Source organism: Gavia stellata, chromosome 8, assembly GCF_030936135.1.
Source record: "Gavia stellata isolate bGavSte3 chromosome 8, bGavSte3.hap2, whole genome shotgun sequence".
Classification (NCBI taxonomy): Eukaryota; Metazoa; Chordata; class Aves; order Gaviiformes; family Gaviidae; genus Gavia; species Gavia stellata.
In genome coordinates, this window is record NC_082601.1 from 20,067,904 (window position 1) to 20,089,845 (window position 21,942).

Sequence of the window (21,942 nt, forward strand, 5' to 3'; positions counted from 1 at the left end):
ACTGGTAGTACAGCTGGAGTCGCTAGTAGTAGTCGTTAGAAAATGTGAAAGCACTTAAAAGGAAAGAGTGATCCAATAGCAAATGCAGAGAAAATTAGATGATTAGAACTCAATGTTCAGAACTGCATTTTTTTTAAAAAAAATTATTAGCGTATCTAAAATAATGACGCCAGTGTCCTTCAAACAATATCACTAATGCCCATAAGGTATCTGTTTAAAAACAAACTAAAACCACCTCTACCCCCACACCCCCAAGACAGCCCAAAGCTTACAAGTATAATAGTAACTTTTTTTTTTTTTCTTAGATTCTTTGCTAATGCAGTCAAGGCATGTGGAACTGTTTCTGGAGTTGTACTATTCTGCTTTGTCACCAAGTGTTTTAAAACTCCTTTAAATGAAGGTCATTTAGCAATAAATCCAGTTGTAGGACTGAGTCTGAAATTGATTTATTTTTTGAAATAAACAGTGCAACAGTAATTCTTAATCATGCATAAGGTACTTCACTTTTACAATGAAAATGTATTTCAAGTTAGGGAGGTGAAGATACTGATTCCCCCCCCCCAAAGTATTGCAGTTATAGACGTGTGCTGGTTTTGGCTGGGGTAGAGTTAACTTTCTTCATAGCAGCTAGTATGGGGCTGTGTTTTGGATTTGTGCTGGAAACAGTGTTGATAAAGCAGGGATGTTTTAGTTACTGCTGAGCAGTGCTTACACAGAGTCAGGGCCTTTTCTGCTTCTCACCACCAGTGAGTGGGCTGGGGGTGCACAAGAAGTTGGGAGGGGACACAGCCGGGACAGCTGACCCCAACTGACCAAAGGGATATTCCATACCATATGACGTCATGCTCAGCATATAAAGCTGGGGGAAGAAGAAGGAAGGGGGGGACATTTGGAGTAATGGCGTTTGTCTTCCCAAGTAACCGTTACGCGTGATGGAGCCCTGCTTTCCTGGAGATGGCTGAACACCTGCCTGCCGATGGGAAGTGGTGAATGAATTCCTTCTTTTGCTTTGCTTGCGTGTGCGGCTTTTGCTTTACCTATTAAACTGTCTTTATCTCAACCCACGAGCTTTCTCACTTTTACTCTTCCGATTCTCTCCCCCATCCCACCTGGGGGGAGTGAGCGAGCGGCTGTGTGGTGCTTGGTTGCCAGCTGGGCTTAAACCACGACGGTCCTTTTTGGCGCCCAACGTGGGGCTCGAAGGGTTCAAGATAACGACAGGTTTGATTGGAATGTGCTAGATCGAATTTATAGGTGTTATTGCTGTTTAGCTATTAATCGGCAGGCTCCTGTGCTTGCCATGGGGTTTGCTTGCCTTACTGTCTACTAGAGTCTAGTGCTCGTTAGTGGCTGCTTTTTGCTTTAGCTGCTTGCTGTACTGCTTATCATCTTACTCTGCTGTGCCTGGGAACATTTTGATAACAGCAATGGCCATGCGCCTGGGCTGGCAGATGGCCCGGGCATCACTGCTGTTTCTGTGCTGCTGTACTGGACAGGCTGGAACTCCAGTGTGAACTCGAGTCAAAGGGACTGTGACCTGTGGATGAGTCCATGTGGGAGCAGGACACCCCGAAGCGTCTGTGGCCATGGATAAACCCACATCACAGCAGGTACATCTTGAAGCGTCTGTGGCCGCGGTTATGTCTGTGCCACAGCAGGTGTAACTCTGAAGGGATTGTGGCCCAAGGGTAAGCCCATGCAGGAGAAGGTACACCTCGAAGCATCTGTGGCTGTGGATACGTCCATGCTGCAGCAGGTACACCTGGAAGCATCAGCAGCTGTGCATGAGGTCATGCTGGAGCACCTCAAAGTGTGAGGCCATGGATAAGCCCACGAGAGAGCAGGTACACCCTTGGAGAGACTGCAGCCATGGGAAAGGCCATGTTGGAGCAGGTTTACTTTTGAAGGGACTGTGGCTGTGGGTAAGGCCACGCTGGAGCAGGTATATCTCTGAAGGCATTGTGACCCATGGATAAGGCCACGCTGGAACAGGTGCACCTTGAAGCGACTGTGGCTGTGGATAACTCTCTGCCGCAGCAGGTATACCCCTGAAGAGACTGTGGCACACAGATAAGGCTCCACTTGGAGCAGGTACAATCCTAAGGAACTGCAGTCTGTGGATAAGTCCAAGCCAGAGCAGGGGCAAGGGGAGGAGTTCATTGCAATATTAAACCCTATGGTCTGGTCCAAAGGGACCAGGGGTGGAGGTTGTAATGGAAACACCTTTAAATTGTTGTAACCCAGGATTTGAGTTGCATGTTATGGGAATTATTATAGCAAGAACCCCTTGTTGCTAGCCAGGCTAGGAGCAAGGGGAGGAGTTCATTGCAGTGCTAAACCCTGTGGTCTGGTCCAAAGGGACTGGGGTAGAGATTGTAATAGAAATACCTTTAAATTGTTGTAACCCATAGTTTGAGTTGCATGTTACAGGAATTACTGTAGCAGGAACCACCTGAACCACTGGAGGACAAGCCTTACAAGAAGCAGTGCAAGTGCAGCAGTGACCCCACCTGAGCTGGCTGTGGTGCCCAAAAACTCCATGCAATACAACACCTGTCCTGAGTGACCACCATAACAGATGGAGCCCAAAGTGATGGACCAAATGAACTCAATGGACATTTTGTGGACATTTGCGGATATTTATGGACATTTTACAGGGGTGGTCCATAGACTAAGGGAATGGTATATGTGTATTCTATCAAAGGATGGGAAGGGGGGTGATAGTTAATGAGAATGTATTGAATAGTGTGAGACCTGAGCATGACGTAAATGGTATGGAATAAGGGGTGGAGAATGTGCTGGTTTTGGCTGGGGTAGAGTTAACTTTCTTCATAGCAGCTAGTATGGGGCTGTGTTTTGGATTTGTGCTGGAAACAGTGTTGATAAAGCAGGGATGTTTTAGTTACTGCTGAGCAGTGCTTACACAGAGTCAAGGCCTTTTCTGCTTCTCACCACCAGTGAGTGGGCTGGGGGTGCACGGGAAGTTGGGAGGGGACACAGCCGGGACAGCTGACCCCAACTGACCAAAGGGATATTCCATACCATATGACGTCATGCTCAGCATATAAAGCTGGGGGAAGAAGAAGGAAGGGGGGGACATTTGGAGTAATGGCGTTTGTCTTCCCAAGTAACCGTTACGCGTGATGGAGCCCTGCTTTCCTGGAGATGGCTGAACACCTGCCTGCCGATGGGAAGTGGTGAATGAATTCCTTCTTTTGCTTTGCTTGCGTGTGCGGCTTTTGCTTTACCTATTAAACTGTCTTTATCTCAACCCACGAGCTTTCTCACTTTTACTCTTCCGATTCTCTCCCCCATCCCACCTGGGGGGAGTGAGCGAGCGGCTGTGTGGTGCTTGGTTGCCAGCTGGGCTTAAACCACGACAAGACGCCTGGAATGCCAGTGACAATGGAACAGCCAATGCCAGGAGCAGTACCAAATACGCCTCATGGTGCACGCTCTGGATGTTCTGCATATGCTGGTACTTACTCTGCTGCTGCTGACCCCATTTTGACTTACTTCAGTGCTATTACTGGACAGGTAAGGTAATACAAACAATATAGCTATATAATCAGCTGTGAAAACAATACTAGTAACATTTTGTTTGGTGCCTTTTTTTCTTCAGTAGAAATACCTTGGCATAATGTTCCCAGTCATAATCATTCCTCTTCGGGTAAAATATAGAGTGTTCAACAATAATTGTAATTATAGTTGATAGTAGAGTTTACAGTACTACAGACTTGATAGACATGCTGCTGTTTAATAAGCTAAAATTAATCAAAATATGTTGGTGGTTCACGTTCAGATTCTCATTGCCGTCTTGAAACAGTGTTTCTTCTTTAGGTTTGCTGTACCTTATTACACATTTTAGTGCTATAATTCTGTATGCAGATAACCTTAAAAGCCAGTTGTGAAACTTTGGAGACTAGGATTTTGATTGATTTTGTTCTGTACTGTGTATGGAGCTTGGCTAGAAAAGTATAATGCAGACATAAAACTTCCCACGTTAGCATCCCAAGGAACTGGAGTCTCCAGAATGGTTGTGTGTTTTGCAAGATACTTCTTCTGGCATGAGGTTCTAAATCTGACATTTATGTTCTTTAAGATCATACAGTTTTTAGAGTGGCGGGTGGGCTTGTGAATGTTGTGAGACTAAATCTATTTTTTGTAGGTATGTATGGGATGTGCTGGTTTTGAAAAATTACATGGTGTTTTTAAAAAAGGAAGTACTGAATACTGTAGGTATTTTTATTATGTTGTTAATAGTGATAGGAGTTGTTGTATTCCAAGAGTCTGTGTTAACATTCACACTAGTTACAGGTGGCAATATGACCACTGCAATGTCATGCGTTAAAAGGAGTAACAGTCAGGGAATTCTGTAGTTCAATGTGGGGGAAAAAGACCAATGGAAGGTGGCAAGGATTCGCAGAGGTCATGTGCGCAGCCCCACAGGTTACAAGATGGTTCTGGCTTCTGTGGTGTTGACATGCACCTTCTCAAGAACATAGATCTACAGAAGCAATGTATTGGAAGATCTCCAGTTACAGGTGAGTGACCTTCTATTTTAGATTAGAGGGGCGCTTTTTTTTTTTCTCTTTATATTTTAAATTGCATAGGCTCTGGACTCCAGTGCTTCTATTTCTGCTTAACATCCCTGCACTAGGTGAATAACAAGATGAGATTTGATGGGTAAAAGGAAAAACATCTATTAAATTATTTCAAAGTGGAAATGCTAACAATTTGGGTACTAAGTATTGAAAACAAAGGTGTCATAATTTTAATTAACTTGCTGATTATCTTCATGTGTAAATTCTACATTAGAAAATGCTGTAACTTTGTAGTGTTTTTGAATACGTTTAGTGGATGTTTAATTACCTGTTTACTTGCATACTGCCATTGATACGCTTTAAGCAGAGAATTCTGCTTACTGCTTCCAGTTTAGATCAGTTGCTCTTCTCTTACAGTGACTATTTAACAATGTAAGAACATTTTAGGTATCGCTACAGGTAATCTAGTGCATTAAAAATCACTACTATTTTTTGCAAGTTAAATGTGAATGGTCAACTGTAACAAATACGTGCGTTTGTTCTATAGGATGGAGAAGTAGATGCTGAAAAACTGCAGAGATATCTAATGCAGTCTGGAATCAGTGGAACCTATTACTGTAAGATACTGAGTGTTTTGCTATGGCAGCCAGGCAGGTATAGCTCAATGTTAAAGAGAGGTTGCCAGCACTGCCTTGCCTTCTGAGGTGCAAAGTTGAGAAGGCTGGACTCTTATGCCTAATAATTCTGTCACCCTTCGTATTAAATGGGGATGTTAAGGAGGCTACTCCAAGATAGTAAGTTAATCTATCAGTTGGTTCTGTAGTAGACTAAAAAAAACAAGGGTGTTTTTAGTATCAGGCTACTTGAATGTTTTTTGTTTCTTTTTTAAATTGGATTCAAAAAAATGAATTCATGGTCATTGTCATTGCTGAAACTAATTATTAAAAATAATACCAATTACAAACTTCTTAATCTTTTTTTTAATTACACTTTCATATTCAGTTTAGAAACTTGCGGAGTTATGATATCCATATCTTGTACATATTAGGACTTTAGTGGAATCTTGGTATCAGTTTGAACCTGTTGGTGATTATGAGAAACTTGAATTTTAAATTCTCTAAACTGATAACTCTTAATACTAGATTTGTTTGAGCATTTATAATGGGGTGTAGATACTGGTTATGGGGGTGTATTACTTGTATAACTGCTTTATTTGATTTGCATGTCTTGCATTTTGTAATTTTACAGAGTGGCTTCGTTCACGTTAAGCTGACCACCAGCAGTATGAACATTAGAAATCGGAGCTTCCATTAACTTTCATAGTTTCTCAAAAGGAAAATTAAGATAAAGGTATGGTCATCATTCCTGATGGTATGTTTAACTTAATGCATGCAACTGTAATGAAATCATCAAAATACCTGTAAAAATGATTTATCTTAGTATTAATGTATAATTGAATTTACATCTTAATATTGTAAGTGTAATTCTTTAGTTGGTACTCACTGCTCTTCTATTCTATTGCAGATTATTACTGTGAATAGTCCTGCTTGTTAGTGGTGTAACTCTTTATTGCTATGGGAAGTGATTGCTGGTTCACCACAGTAGACTGTGGAAGTTATTGGTAGATTGTAGGTGGCAAGATGTGAACTGTTCAGCTGACTAAATAATTTTTGGACATGCTATAGCTAATACTGAGCTATATGAGATTGGGGAGTCAGTTTTGTTGCTAAAAATCCAAAAGCAGAAACAGCCTTGACTATCTCTTCATACAATTTTGTGAATGCTTTTCATCTAGTGGGTCCCTCCATCTGTCAGGATGGAAGTAGGCCCTGCCTTTTGAATCTCATTGATGGTTAGTGTAACTGTCACACTTCCAAAATCTCCAAACACTGACTTGACTATGACTTCCTCTTCTAGTTCTTGCAGTGCACCATGGCATTCTGAGTGCCCAGCTGCTGGAGGAAAAGAGGATCACCAGCCTGGCAAAGTTCATGTTTGGAAGAACTGCTGTGAATGGAAGCTATTGTCGAGTTTTTAATCTTCCCGCTTGATAAGACAATGCGCTTTGAATGAATACTTTGATTTTTAAGTGCATGATTCACAGCAATAAATATTCTTTGCATTTTACTATATTCAGAAGCATGGCTTTTTTAATCTGTATATACATAATTCCACATGCTTAAATTTCTGTGTTAAGCTCAAGAGCTTAATGAAAGGCTTATGGTCATACATAATAGGCTGTGTCTTATAAATGGGTAGCTTGCTTACACAAATAAAACATCAGATACCCTAAATGCTATATGTGGTTTTTTTCATTGGTAGTGCCATACTGTCTCAGATGGCACACTCTGAAAAATTCTGCTAGTTTGGAGAAACTAGATCAGTGGATTCCATTAAAAAACAAAAATGTTCTAGGTAAAACTTTCTTACTGTTCCAGCTTGCTGCAATACAGTGGTTTTTTTGTGAGGCAAGCTGAGATAATACTATTTGAATACAGCTGGAATGGCCTTCAACTGGTTGTATTTTTTTTAATTCCACCTAAGGCTTTTCCCCAAGGACATCTGTGGGTGTGGTGGTTTTGGTTGTGGGTTTTGGGGGGGGGGGGGGGTGGGGGGTGGGGTGTTGGGTTTTTTTGTTCGTTTTGTTTGTTTTTTTGGTTGGTTGGTTTTTTATTTTTTTTCTTTTTAAGAGATCGGCTTATCTCAAAAGCTTTCAATGGCTATTCATCCAGATGAGTAATACTACTTGCTGAATAGGTCTTGTATGGTAAAGCCATTCCGTGATTCACTCTAAATTCTCTAAAAGAAAATTACTCAAGCAACAAATGTCTGGGTTGAAGACAGATACTTAGTGCTTTTGATCAAAATATTTTGTGAAAATTTGGGCCTCAATGGATAGCAATTGTCAGCTTTATTACCCAGATTTTGTAACTAGAAGTTATCTTAGGTTTTTGAATTCCTCAGTGAAGTTAGAGGGAGTAGATACGGATATAACTTCCAGTTCTACTTGAGGGATGGAGGTCAGTATGATACGTGAAGATTGCTGTGTGCCTAGGATTTTCTGAAAAGGTCTAATTTTGTGTCTCTATTCTGTGTGCTTCAAGCCAGTGAGTGGTGCGTCCTGTGTAATCCTGTGCTTTTACATTTATTCCCATGGTGTTACAAGTCTACTAAATATAATTAATTTTTTTTTCCCTCAATGTTTTTGATACAGAGATATATTCAAACTTTTTGGGTCCCTGTTAGTGGTGTTTGCATTATAGTAACTAAAGTACAGTCAGTCACAAATGAAATGTTCACATCCTGTTGCTTATGACTGAAATAAGTGCATTACATTTATTTGTGCATATTTAGATTTCTTGGAAATAAGTTTTCATGGTGATACACTGAATATATGCGCAGTGTACAAGTGCTTTTATTTGTACAGTAAACAATTTTCCAGGAGATGTTTTCTGAAAGGAAAATAACAACTTAACTGCATTATACAAAAACCTGTTACACAAACAGGATTTGCTACAGCTCAGAATAGTGAAGTATTTATCTAGATTAAGTTTTCAAAACTTTCTTTGTATTTCCAACTTTATGATATCATAAAGTTTCAGTATAGAAAATGTAAATAATGCATAAAAGGGGCAAATGCTTCCTGTGGGAGGCTTTAATTTGGTCCTTCTAATTTCCATTCCAAAGAGAATAGTCATATTCTGCATTCATTAATAATCAAAGAACTTCCCAATGGGGCATTAAAACCCCCCCAAGTAGCTAGATAAAGAAAAATGTTTCTCATTAATAATGCAGTTCTATCTACTACTTATACATAGAGGTACAGTGAGAAGAGTAAGCTTGCCATAGTGATGCCTTCATGCAATTACAAGCTCTGGGACATGCTCCTTTAGTAGCACTGATAAAACTCAGTGTTGTCTTGATTTTCATATGTGGTCTATTCTGTGGATCTTGTTTGGTTTTCTCCCATTAAGCTTAACTTGTAACATACTCTTTTTCAAGACTAGGAAAAAAAAGTGATGTATAGAGAGTAGATGTAGTATATAAGTGACACCGGGACTGCTGTATGATATAAGCACCTGTCATTCCTAATAAAACTGAAGGAAATTTTAGGTTCAGAGTAATCATGTTAAAGGACCTTCGGCATGCTCTTTTTGTTCCAAGTAAGTAAGAAGCTACTTAAAAATTAATTCTGTGTCTGGACAGCTGTTGAAAGTAGTCTGTCCTCAATCTGAATAAATTTTACGATTTACCAGTATTTTCATTAACAATTTGATGTTAAATTTGAAAGTGAGACTTGGTCCCTTGCTCTTCGTGCATGGCTGCTAGATAGTCCAGATCAAACAAGTGCATCCTTCTGTATTTCAGTGGGGTTTGCATTAGTGATAATGAGGTAAGAGTAAACAAATAGGGAGCATCGAGGCTGCATTTTCGTTTGTGTGCAAAAAAGGAGGGGGGAAAAAAACCTCCACCCAACTCTGGAAACTTTGTTGAATGCATGATTGCAACCATTTGCAGCAGCTGCAAATAATGGTATGGATTTGAATAAAGGGTCACAAATTACTCACAGTTTAAAACAAAAAACCAAGCAAAAATAAAAAAAAAAACCAAACAAACCAGTAGCCTCAGCACACAGCCCTTGCTTATCAGGTGCATTTTAATTAACTTTTTGGTCACTCCTGTTAATGAATGTAGGCACCAGGTTAGTGTTTCCTGCTTTGTTGGTCACTGTAATGTCCTTAGTACCCCACTGTTAGCTCATACTGAGTCTGGAATCTCTGTCAAGAAGTGGTGGGCAGCTATTTCTTTGACTTGAACAGGAGTAATCTGGACTTGATCAAGGATAGCATGAGATTAGTTTAGCAGCAATTTCCTACAAGCAAAGTTCATTATTTCGCAACAGATGTAGTGCAGTGAACGTATAGCCTGTATGGTAACAGGGCTCAGTGACAAGCGTTGCTTTCTTCTCAGAAGAGCTCAGTGCTATGGGTGCTGAGCATCAAAAAAAAGTATCAGTCTCTGTGAAAGCGAAGATTAAAGTCTGAGAATCAGATCTGAAGAGGGGTGGTTGGCTGCTGCCAACTGCCTCCTTGAATGTAAAACCTTCTGTGTGAGTTTGTATATCTCATCTGCTAGGCCACCACTTTCTCATTCTTGGAAATACCTGGCAAGTAGAGGTTTCAAACTGGGGAGCAAAAGCTAATGTTTGAATTGCAGTTATCTTCTGTGAGGCTTGTCTCATGTCTTCACTAACCTTCTGTGAAGGATTAGGATGTTAAAAGATAGTAATTTTTGATATCTGCTGTTTATTTTTGGCTCTGAGGCTTATCCTTGAGCTCTTGTGGATATCCTACGTTTTACTAAAACTTTTTTAATGGCTTGGTTTCATGTAGTTTGAAAGAATGCTAAAAGAAATAGAACTACCCTGTTCTAAAAGCCTGTCTGAATGAAAAAACTGAAAAACCAGTTGCATTGATCAGGACAGATTTTTCTGCTTCATGCATCAACATTTGATGTCAGTTTAACTATGCAGGCTTTTTTTTTTAACCTTAAATTAACTAGAAATTGTGCTTGGAGTGTCCATAGATGAAGTTAATCTGTTTTTCCAAAGGCAACTGTCTTAAAAGAGCTTTGCTATTAGCTAGAAACAGTGAGATTTGTTGGAAGCAGCAGCTTTCAATTTTTTGTGTTTTGATCAGTTAAGTCATTGCTACCTAGAAATTAATTGTGCCTGATCTCTTAATGAACAAAACGTGGCAGAACTTCATGTGTAACAGTCAGAAGATGCTAAAATCATGTATAATGTCAGTATAATTAATAATGGTTTTTCAAAAATACTTCCTGTTCATTTCCATAATTTCTCTTGTTGTCAAAATTTTACTGAATTTTGGTCAATTCCAGGGGACTGAATAGGATTATATTACTCTGCAGGAACTAAGAACTCTGGGAATTGTAGCCTTTTAGAAGCCATTTGCTTTTGCTGTGACAAAATACCATCAATTTGAGATTCTGAAAAACGTAAGAGGGAGAAAATAATGTCTGTAATACTACCCCCAGAATGTAAAAAGTATTTAACGACAAGTATTTAAAGTTGGCAGTGTACCAATGAGTTATAAACTGCTATGTGTTATTTCTTGGTACAGCTAGCTTGGAATATATCACGCTTATGCAGTGCATATGAGGAACCTATGCAGATGTGTTTGTGGAGAAAAATTCTTAGGTTTTCTTCAATAAAGTACGTTTTTGTACTATCTCAGTGATACTGAAAATGCCACTATACTATTGATGCCACAAAACCATTTTGGAAACATCCAAAAGCCAATTTCTGGGTCTGCAGAAGTATTGTAAAAAATAACAAGCTGTTGCTCTGTTTAAGACTGAGCTCAGCATATGGGGAAAAAATCATTCTGTGTGTATATACAGAGAGAGCCTGTAGACGAATGGAGAGGAGGTGCCCACTAGACCAATTCCCAATCTGATGAAAAATGTAGTAACATATAACTACTGGCTCCATTGGAATTAATTATTTCTGACGTAAGCCAACATATGAGGAGTCAAAACTTAAGTACTAGCGTAGGCATCTGTTTACAGTGTAAGAATGTTTAACAGAAGAGTGTAGAAACATCAAAGCTTGCAATCTGCAGGTGTGGTATTACGTACAACTTTCATTTGGGGAATCATGCCTTCTGCTATGCTGCTATTGCAGTCTCTCACTATTCTATTTGTGTCCAGGCTAGCTCAGCAGCTCTCAAACGGGAGGACACAGAATTCATCTGTGGGCAAAACTTAAGTTGCTTTACCTAAGCAGGCAGCCAGAGGCCACGTGAAGTAGTGCTTTCCACCTTTTTGGATGTTACTTATAATGTTGGTGAGTCACACGGAAGCTCTGATGAGTGACCTGCGCTCAGCAGAGAGAGGAGATTGCTGGGACACAATCTGCAGCAGGAAAAGGGATGACAGATTCATCCATGTTCAGCAGCTGTGAGATGGGAGACCAGAAAACATGTGTTCGCTGAGTGAACTGAGTGGGAACATGAGAGGAGAGAAAGGCATGCAATTGGTCACATGCTTCCCGGAAACAGCAGAGTTAGATAGGTGAAGACACATGATGTGTATTACTGTAAATTTGTGCATGTAGATGGACACGCACATGCAAATGGTGCAGGTTGCTGCACAGCTTAAATATTGAAAAGCATCACAATCTATTGTTTGCTTTAAACATTGAACTAGACCCGCAGCTGGTGGAAGCTAATGAACTTCATGAAGATCTCTGCTGTTTTGTACCATCTCACTTCTCACATTTCATAGAATCATAGAATTGTTTAGATTGGAAAAGTCCAACTGTAAAACTAACACTGCTGAGTCCACCACTAAGCTGTGTCATTAAGCGCCTCATCCACACATCTTTTCAATACCTCCAGGGGTGGTGACTCAACCACCTCCCTGGGCAGCCTGTGCCAATGTCTGACAACCTTTTCAGTGAAGAAATATTTCCTAATATCCAATCTAAACCTCTGCTTGAAAAGGAGTGATTGTCCCAATTGCTTTGATACTTCAGCTACATGAGCTACTCTTGAATTTCCAGGATACTTCTCTCATTCTACAAGTTACGATGTATACATCGATGAGTGTTCCTAAGCTCAAGCAAGCCAAAACCTATCTCCTGAAAGCCTCTATGGATATGTTACAGCTGTGTATTGTGATGTTTGGGTATGCAACCCTTATGTTATTCCCAGCTTGATTTGGATAACACAGACCCATTTCTATCAAGTCAGGAACAGACTGGGCTTGAAGGGAACTCTGCCCAGAAAAAAAACCAAACCAAACCCAAAAATCAAAAATAGGAGAGACAATTTTTGCTGTTTAGAAAATTAACACATTTCCAAAAACGATTTGAACCTGTCTCTAGAAGAAAAAAAGCTTGAACCAGTGGGTCTTCATGTGCTTCACTGTACCTCAACAAGAAAAGAAGGTATCTGAGAAGGCAGATCTTTCTTTGGCAGGGAAGGGGCAGTTAAAGTATTGCCAACCAAGTTGTTCATGTTTTGTTTCTTCATTCAATGGCAGATGTCTAGGCAACTTAGAATCTATAGCTTTGCAAGGTCTCCCTTAGTCGCCCTCATCTGAGATCTTTCTTCTTGATAAATACAAAGAGAAGGGAAGGAACAAAGCCTCTTTGAGCCAAGAAAAGGAGTAATGGATGTTTCCTTCACTTGGACTAATTGAAATAGTTGTTGCTTTTCCTCTTCCCCAACACTCCTTCCCCAGTCCACCTGTTTTGCTCAGTCTTTTTGCATTAATGTTGAATACCACGTGATGAAATTGGACAAAAGGCATTTTGTAAAGTAATGCTCATCCATTATACTTTTTTCATTAATTTTATTTTTAATTTATACCACACTGTTTTAAATGTAGCATAATCACAAATAATTTTTTAGAAAATGTCCTAGCTTGTTCTTTGTAACAGACATTAATATTAATTACTAGACTGAGATAGAGCAGAAGTTGTTAACGCTTGCCATTAAAAAAAAAAGCAGAAGCTATTTGACTTTGTTATTCAGCATTCCTGTTTCAATGGAGTATAAGCAGGCAGAGATTCTGACTGGCCCAGTGATGCTGCCACCTAGGATCTGATCCTGCAAGGCACTAAGCAGTGCAGACCTCCTGTTGTCGTGGTAGAAGGAAGAGCAGTCAGCACGTTGTGGCATTTGGGCCTTTCAACAACGAACATTAACATGAGGCAGAAGAAAATTTGATCTTGTACGGGAAGGTTTGGTTTCTCTTTTCACTCACAAAGGTATTTAGTTAATTAATTTTTGTATCTTTAAATGCAAAGATAAAGCAGACCCTAGCTCAACATGCACCCTAGCTTTAAATGAGAGAAGATTCAGTCACCTTGGGTTTATCTACTGGCTGGGTATGACTAAAAATGTGGTGTATCGTTCTGACCCCAACATATAATGCATGTATCTACTAATGTGCGGCTCAACCACTATTGCATTACTCTGTAGCACTGATTTAGAACAGAGGGTTTAATTTTGTTTTAGTTAAAATTTATCTGCTCCCGCACTAACTGGGTTACATGCTTTTCTGAAACCAGTTCACTTCCTAGAGGAATTTCACATTAAAGCTTTAAGATTAGAAAATCATGTGAACATTTAAAAATATTTAAAAACAGTAATAAAAAGGTCAGTTCCTTCTAAAATAAACACATCATTTGAAGCAGAATAATATTTTAATAAAATTAAATCTAAGTATTCACAAAGCATTATGCACATACAGTACATACTGTATTTAAAGCCTACGGACCTTAAATCATTTTATTCTAACATAGTCAGCTTTGGACACAAGCTAAGTTTACTTGTTTTGTAATAAGAAAGTTTACAATTGTTCCTGAAAGTGATTTTACATATATACATATATATATATAGCTCTATATCTATATTCCTACATGTAAGTGTAGGTATATACACACACTTGTGTGTATATAAATATATACACACATACGTACACATTTATGTACATATATAAAATACACACATGCACACATACAGGAATGTGTGCGTGGTGTAGGTGTGTGTCCACATACATATATACCCTATCTAGGATCATTGTAGAGGGGCCGGTCAGTAAAAACAGATAACTGCAAACAACCACCCTAATAATTATAAAACAAAAACATGTAGGGTATTTTTTAATTAAACAGATTGTTAATAATTTGTATTGAACAAAAGGAACACAGTCTTCTGTATTATACAGAAATTAGATTTATTGCATTTGATTATGTTTGTGTGACAGAAGAGTACCTTCCTGCTCATGACAGCTAACTTCTATGATGCAATTAAAAAAAAAAAAAAAAGTACTGGGAACAAATTATTCAATTAGTGCAGTTTTGTGGATGCGACCTATGGTCCAGCATGTGGCAGAGTTTGCCTGTCTCTTAAAATGCTGCCCTACTTCAACTGGTTTGGAAGGAGGCTGGTTTCTCTGTCCTAATTGTTTCAAACCCAGAAGACTTGGTTACCTTATTCTTTCTCTAGATTCAGAATCATTGTGATTTATTGTAAAAAGCTCACTACAAGAAAGATAAATCAATTTTCAAAAGTGAGCTAGAAGAAGATTTTGCTTGAATTTTAGCTTGGTCAGGTAGGAGTTTTTTCTACGTGAATTATTGTTATTGGTCTCCTATTTGCTCTGAAGACATAGCCACAATAAAATACTATTTCCATGACAGCAGTAAATGGTAATCTCCATGCAACGTAAACTGTAATTTCAGAACATGCATGTTATTTAAAAAAAATAAAAATATAAGGTGCCTTGAGAATGCTGGCAGTTTTACATTTGGAACATACAGTTATTGTGTGTGTGTATATATATTTACATCAGAACTGCCCAACTTTACCTTACAAGCTTCAGATTTAGGAAAATATACAGTACTTTTGCATATAATGGTATATTCCTTTTAGCCCCTGAGTCAAGTATAGAGGATTTAAATACAAAAAAAAAGGAAAAACAGCCATTAAAAGCACTTACATTTTATGTGAAGTAATAGTATAAAAGTATTATTTCCCAGGAAGACCAGGATCAGAAACATGCCTATGAAGACTCAAGTTTCCTACAGTGCTTAGTGAAGATTCTGGCAGGGAAGGGTGCCTAACTGGCTGGAGATAAGTTTTACAATGTTGTGGGGGACACTCTACAGACTGGTCACGTTCTTGATCTAAAAAAGAAGCCAGGTTGTCTTCTGAGGCTGTGTTAAGATGCACTCCACTTGAGAGGGATTCTTTGGATTTAAGTTTTGATTTTCCAAGGTCTTGAAATTCAGGACACTGGAAGGGAGAAGAAACAAGATGGTAATAATTAAATCGGTCTCTTCCAGGCTCTTACTCTGTTCAAAATTAGCACATTCAGATGTTTGCTGGAAAACCGTGTTTGAAAATTAAGCAGTGTACTGGAATATTTTTACATGGCACTACATTTGATTTAATGTAATTGAATGTGATTCTGTTGATGAACTGTAGAAGCCTAGATATCTTGTCCCCTCCTCAGACTTGCTTATATTACATCAAGATACACATATGAACAGCCCTTTCTCAAGGACTGAATATTCTTGAGACCTGATCTAAGAGTATGGATTTCAGCATTCTTGAATTTGCGGTTTTGTTTCAGAACATCTATTTGGAATTGCATTATTCTGAACATTATAACCATTTGGATTCCAGTCTCAGCACTCAGTTTGCCTTCACTTTTAAACTTGGAATTTTTGTAAAGTGTGCAGTGTGCCTGCTGATGTTTGCAGAGGGTGGCCATATTTCTGTTCAGACAGAGATATGTGTGTATGTTTTGTGCAGGTATATGCATGATGGGTTTAAACCTCTGGAAACTACTGCTGCGCATTTGCTGCCCTCATAATCTTTATGCATGCGAACTGATGCCTTCTGGATGTGTTGGACTTACTGTGCCCATATGTGTTCCAGCATATGCATGAGGAATCTGACACAGCCAAGCATGCTGGATTTACTATCATATGCTACGTGACTGATTTGGGATTCCTAGGCATGCAGCAGCCTGTTTGGAAATAATATGCCACATCTCTGCCCAAGCTGTTAAACTCCAGAAATCCCAAACAAATTTGGAAAATCATCAAATTTTGCCTGAACAGAACTGGGGTGGAAAACATGTATTGTGAAACACAGGTATGTCACAGCTCTGTATGTTTGTATTTCCAGCAGTAGCAAGGGACTGGACATAAGAACGGTTTTAGCCCGTCCCACTTCCATATGTGTATATCCGCCATGCTGCATGCATCAGCTGGATTTGTCTGGCCTGTACCTTGAGGAAAACAGTCATGGTGCTTCTCAGGACTTCATGAACGGGATCTATGGCAGATGCACCCACGCAGGCAGGTCTGATGCTAGGAAAGTGTTTGTGGTTTGCAGCCATGTCTAGTATTTGCCATTTCTGCTAACTTTTGTGAAGAGCGTGATAATTAAGTAAATCACTCTGATTATAAGACCATTGTATGGATCTCTACAACCTTCACAGAAAATGTGGCCTCTGAAACTGTGGTATCTAAGTCCACTGTGGAGGTGCTAGGTCAAAATAATAATTTCATATTCCTTAAACTAGTGAACAAGCACCTAGGTTGGTATACATTTCTTCTATCATAAGCTAAAAAGATGAGCAAACATCTTTTCATCTTATTGGACATATACATACCTGAGATGAAGGACTGAAACTTCTGCCTGTTTTAATTGATGCTGCAGGCTGAAGCTTTTTTATCACCTGGATTGCTGGCTGTTGATACTCTGCACCTGCAGTCACCATACTATAGGCAGGTGGAATGAGCGTTGACTGCCTTTGCAGAAGCTGCAGGATAGTTTGGATATCAGCAGTCATTTGGGATTCAAGCCTGGAGAAGTAACACAAGATCAGTTAACTCATGGTCAGGAATAGGCATGTTTTAACATACTGATTACAGATGCATTCAAGAGGGACCTGCAGCTTATTAATAAAGCAAACTATTGCTTGTTATGACATGACCATGTATTAAATAGGAAAGAACAGAAGAGGGAGTACTGAGCCTTTCCAAAGCTTGCTGGCTCTCCCTTTCCTTTGCAGAACGTATCTGCATGCTTGTCTCTGATCTTTTTGCTACATTAAGAATGAGTTCATTACTGTCCCTTACGTTTGCAACAAAAAGTAACATGGGGGACCAGGTCTTTGGTTGAAATTAACTGGAATAAATGTACTGTCTTCATTGTAACTGGAATGATTTGTACTGGCTGTGGATGGGATACTATTTCTGATGCATCTGACAATTAATGCTGACATTCCCAATGCTAATAAAATGCACTGAAATAAGCAGAAAACCACATTTGTGTTTTTCCACAGTTAGAAAATGAAAGATGCTTTCAAGATCTTTAAAAAAGCCAACAGCCCAAGTCTCCTTACTGTGGAAATTTATTCAGACTTATTCAGGCCTCAGAATTAAAGTCAACATATCTGATGTTCAAATTTAGTAACTTCTTTCTCTTTTTTTCCCTTTTCATAAATTTGTATATGACTTCTGAAACACTTGAGCTGCTTATGTTGTTCATACTTAGAATTCCATAGCACTGAAATGATTTTCAAATGGTCTTGCCAAGATCCATGTCAAACTTAGTAATAGGTAATGCCTACGGTGTCTCCTCAGCTGCTGGAAGGCTACAAAACATGCTATGACAGACTCTAATACAGATATACAGCCTTCTGTATTGCAACTCATCTTCTGACAGAGTAAACAAATCTTTGCCAGCAGCCTTTAATGTTGTGAATGTTACTACTTGGGCTCCCTACAGCAGCAGAATTGATCCTGTGCTGACAGATTTTTGCTTCTACCAGCTGCTTCAATGTTTGATATTATTTTTTATCATGTTGGAGTTGTCCATTGCCTGTGTCATCTATGTATAAAAGCATCTATGAAATTTATCTGAAATGTATGCCCAAAGGATATTTAGGATGCTGTTCCTTCCTTTATCAGGAGAAGCTGGTTTTGTGGCATCAGCTCTCATAAAGAAAGGCCCAAACCTGGAGGTTACCATCAATCATACCCTACTCGTCCTCTTGTTCAGCTCCCTTGGGTTCTTTGCTACTTGCAAATGTGCTGATCTCACACAAGCATGATGCTGATGCCACAGGGGAAAATACTGCAGCAGCAGCATGGCACCATCCAGAGAGCTGCCATCTGCTAAACCTGAGCTTTAGCACCTCAGTGAATAAAAGGGATTTAGCATTGGAGAACTTGCATCAACAATTGTCTTTGGCTTTGAATTAACTGGGAAATTGTTCCCTTCTTACTTTGTTAACTCTTGTTGGGAGTTTCCCAGTGCTTCTAATCAGACTGCCTCTGGTAGTCTTTATTCATCATCATTGCATATGTAACTTCTCTCTCCTTTCTCCAAAATTTAAAACAAGTCCATGTCATGCCACCCAAGAATGAACAAACAGCAGAACCTTAGATGCTTGGCCCACAGCCTCCATGAAATTCCAGTCGCTTAAAGAGGAGAGACAGAGATAGCTCTAGGGACATATTCCTCATACAATGGCTTTCCATCCTTCTATATCCATTTAATAATTTGAGTGTTATGCCAAGCCTCTAACTTGGCACGGAAAAGGTCAGAAAGAAGTGACCCCGCTTTTTAGTCCAGCAGATCAGATCTGACATAAGCAGGATAGAATATTGTCTTTTGCATTCATAGAAGACCCAGGAAGGCCCAAAATCCTGAAAGCATAAAAAGCTTTAAAAACATGAGAAGAGGTAAAGAATAAAATGATTTAATAAATCCATAACAATTTAAATCTTAGTTTATCAGCAACAGTGATATTTTCTCACTCAAAAAAAATACTGAGAACTTGCATAAGAATTTGATAAAACTGTGGGTAGATTTGAGATATAACTTCAGTATCAAGAGCTTAAGATTTCAGGAAAAGAAACTGAAAGACTATGCACTGTTGATGGGGAACATGGAGCTGTTTAGTTATATGACATTTACAGTTACTTAGATTACTCGACTTTATTGCAATTAGAAATTATGGCAATTTGGATTTACATGTTTAAAGTGTCTTTCTAATGTACTATATAGTATTCAGACATGAATAATACTATGGTTTGATTGGCTTATGGTAGGTAAAGGAAGCAATATGCAGTTAACCTGGCTTTAAACTGATTGCTAAAATATACAGCACAGAATGCCAGTGAAGAGCTAATAAAGTATAATTAGGGCTGAGTGAGTGTCATAGTATTTGTCATGGAAAAATATTGAAAGTAATGGAATTGCAGAGTGAAAATAATAAAAAAGCCACAGACCTGAGCACAGGGCAATTTAAAATTAAGTGAAATTACATGGTAAATTATAATGTAGGATCAAAATTCAGTAACCATATTTTTAAGATGCTATAAGCTATGCTGCTTAGCTGCCAGCAAAGAGTGGTGTATCAGAGAGCAAAAGAGAGAAGGAAGAGACATTTCATTAAGCAAAGGTAATAATGGATTCTGACAGAGACAGCATCTGTTTTCTATTGTAACAGGTATAAGTATTTTGCCTTTGCATACTCCCATGTCTTACTTATAGATACAGTTGCAAAATAAGTTAATGCATCAAAAAGGGAATTTGTCTTTTTTAAACAAGGTAGCTGTTTTACTTTGGTTCTCCAGGAAAGAAAAAGTACTTCAGATATTGAAGATACTGAAAATTGTCATTTTGTGGACATGTAAATATCTAGGAATCACTGTTAAGGGAACAGCATTCTGGGTGAGGCAAGATTTAAATTTAACAAGTTTAAGTGTGTCACTACAGCTTCTTTGGTAAAAAGTTGATCTCCTAAACAGTCAATCGAGGAGAAAGGCTCTTCTGCAAGGCAATTCAGAGTAGCTAATGTGGGTACCTAGAGGTAAATGACATGAATATTCTGGCAATGAATTAAAAATTTTGTACCCAGCATTCCCAGAATAGGATTTTCCAAGAATCTGGAAGACTGAACTTAGGTGTTATTTAGGCTCCTCAGAATACATGTTGACAACAAAGTGATGGTCCCATCAGGCATATTTTTATACTTTTGAGCTTCTGAAGATCTGAATGCTTTTGGAAACTTCCTGTGCAAATTCATTCCTCCCGTAGCATCATTAATATCAGTTGTATTATGTACTTCTTCACACATATCTTTTTTGGTCATATCTCCGTTTTTACCTGTTGAGTTGTTCTTGAAGTAAATCTAATCGATTCTCCACTTCCCCATATATAAAGTCACTCTCAGTTTCACAGATGCCCCATGTAACATGGGGTAATGCTGACTGAGTTGGGGAGTCCTGGTACTCCTGGATGTTCTCCTGCTCCCAGTCTCTTTTATCAGTGATATCTGATGAAAAAGAAACCATATAAAAGTATAGTTTCATATACATGCTGTCAGAGAGGGGTTGGCACCCCTCAAGCATCCCCCTTACTAGTGTTTCTCAAAACCTTGGAAGTCAAACTGGTATGCTGGCATACTGCCTGAACAACTCTTTGTTCCTTACTACTATTTAAGGAAAGATAAAAGTGGTCATATCCAAAAATTATAAAATTCTAACCTAACAGTAGCAACATGCTAACATTTTGAAGCTGTAGATAAACAAGCAGCTTTGTCTAGTCAGCATCTTCAGAGTTCTGCCACTGAATGGCTCCTATTTCTTTAGTTTTCTATTATTTTACCAGTGAAGCCCCAATTTTTTCAAGGTGGTTTTTTTTAGCAATTCGTTGTTCACAGAAATTAGAAATATTTGTTCTAACCTAAGTGCATTAAATAATGTACTTGAGTGTCTTTAATTGGGTGTTTCAGAGACCTGGCTAAAACCTCTTCTCTTGCCCTTTAATGTGCTATTGAAGTGTGCTATTGAAGTGTATTTACTGTTTAGTTTTTTGGTGTAAAAGCAAGACTTGCTGCATTGCATTTACAGCACTGGGCATGCATTGCAGTGCATTGGAATGCCCCCTCTTGAGAAAGTTGCCAGACCTCAGCTAGCTGCCTTTCTTGCCAATAATTTTAACACTGCTTGTCTTAACAAGGTTGGTGAAGTGTCATATGTTTTCTCTGAGACAGAGGCCACTTAATGCAGCTCATACTGCTTGCAAAGGGATACTGGTTATTATTTTCAAAAAGGAAATTAATTTTCATTGATGTAGCTTTTAGCATCACTAGTCTCCAACCCAACCCTTACATTGTAGTCTGAAGCATGTCTCAGAGGCTCTTACAGTACTGTGGGGTGAAAGGTGCCAGTTAATTTTGTTTAATAATTTGTGAATCCTAAAAGAATGAAATATTCAGCATTTCTGGGTCAGTCAGAGATCCCTTTAATATTAACTGAAGCTTCACAATAAATAATAATTCTTTTTAAAAAAAAAAAAATCGTTTTTGGATTAAGATAGGGAAAACAAATTTATTTCAAGCTAAAAAAGTCCCAATTTCATAATTACAATCTTACTTCAGAGTTTCAGCTAACTTGCTGAATTTAGTTCCACTTCTAATCCTTATATATTGTATATACAATATATAAAGTATATAAAAATATATTCTTTATATGAGCCATTTATATTTATTTATTTATCTCCAGCCCTTTGTAAAAAAAATGATGATTACTCCAGGCCCCACCATGTACCTGCTGTGCCCAAATTCCATCCCCCTTGTCTGTCCCAATTCTTGGATCTCTGTGATCAAACACTGCACCTTACCACCCAAACAGAGCTCAGGGCCACTCCTTCCTTTTGCTTGGATTTCTGGTTTGAGCTATTTCTCCTTCCTCTTCCGAGTTGCTTAATTTACACCTCTGTGCATTTATCAATTAGTTCACACTCCCGGCTCTAGGCTGTTTCTCCCGTTCACC

At 38.8% G+C, this 21,942-nt stretch overlaps 2 protein-coding genes across 2 annotated transcripts in view; one reads left to right on the forward strand and one right to left on the reverse strand.

Annotated features, from left to right (window-relative positions):
• Positions 1-3,397: 3,397 nt before the first annotated feature.
• LOC132317432 (grancalcin-like) lies at positions 3,398-5,120 on the forward strand. The gene is made up of 3 exons (XM_059820703.1): positions 3,398-3,537; positions 4,442-4,544; positions 5,092-5,120. Exons 1-3 carry the CDS (start codon positions 3,406-3,408, stop codon positions 5,109-5,111), a joined length of 255 nt encoding a protein of 84 aa, XP_059676686.1. The 5' UTR covers positions 3,398-3,405; the 3' UTR covers positions 5,112-5,120.
• A 9,986-nt stretch (positions 5,121-15,106) lies between these two features.
• Positions 15,107-21,942, reverse strand: part of KCNH7 (potassium voltage-gated channel subfamily H member 7) — a 242,720-nt gene continuing 235,884 nt past the window's right edge. Inside the window, exons 14-16 of the mRNA XM_059820291.1 lie at positions 20,273-20,441; positions 16,764-16,956; positions 15,107-15,373 (exon numbers count right to left, since the gene is read on the reverse strand). Of these exons, the coding sequence (XP_059676274.1) occupies positions 15,107-15,373; positions 16,764-16,956; positions 20,273-20,441 (629 nt within the window). The remainder of the gene's footprint in view (positions 15,374-16,763; positions 16,957-20,272; positions 20,442-21,942) is intronic.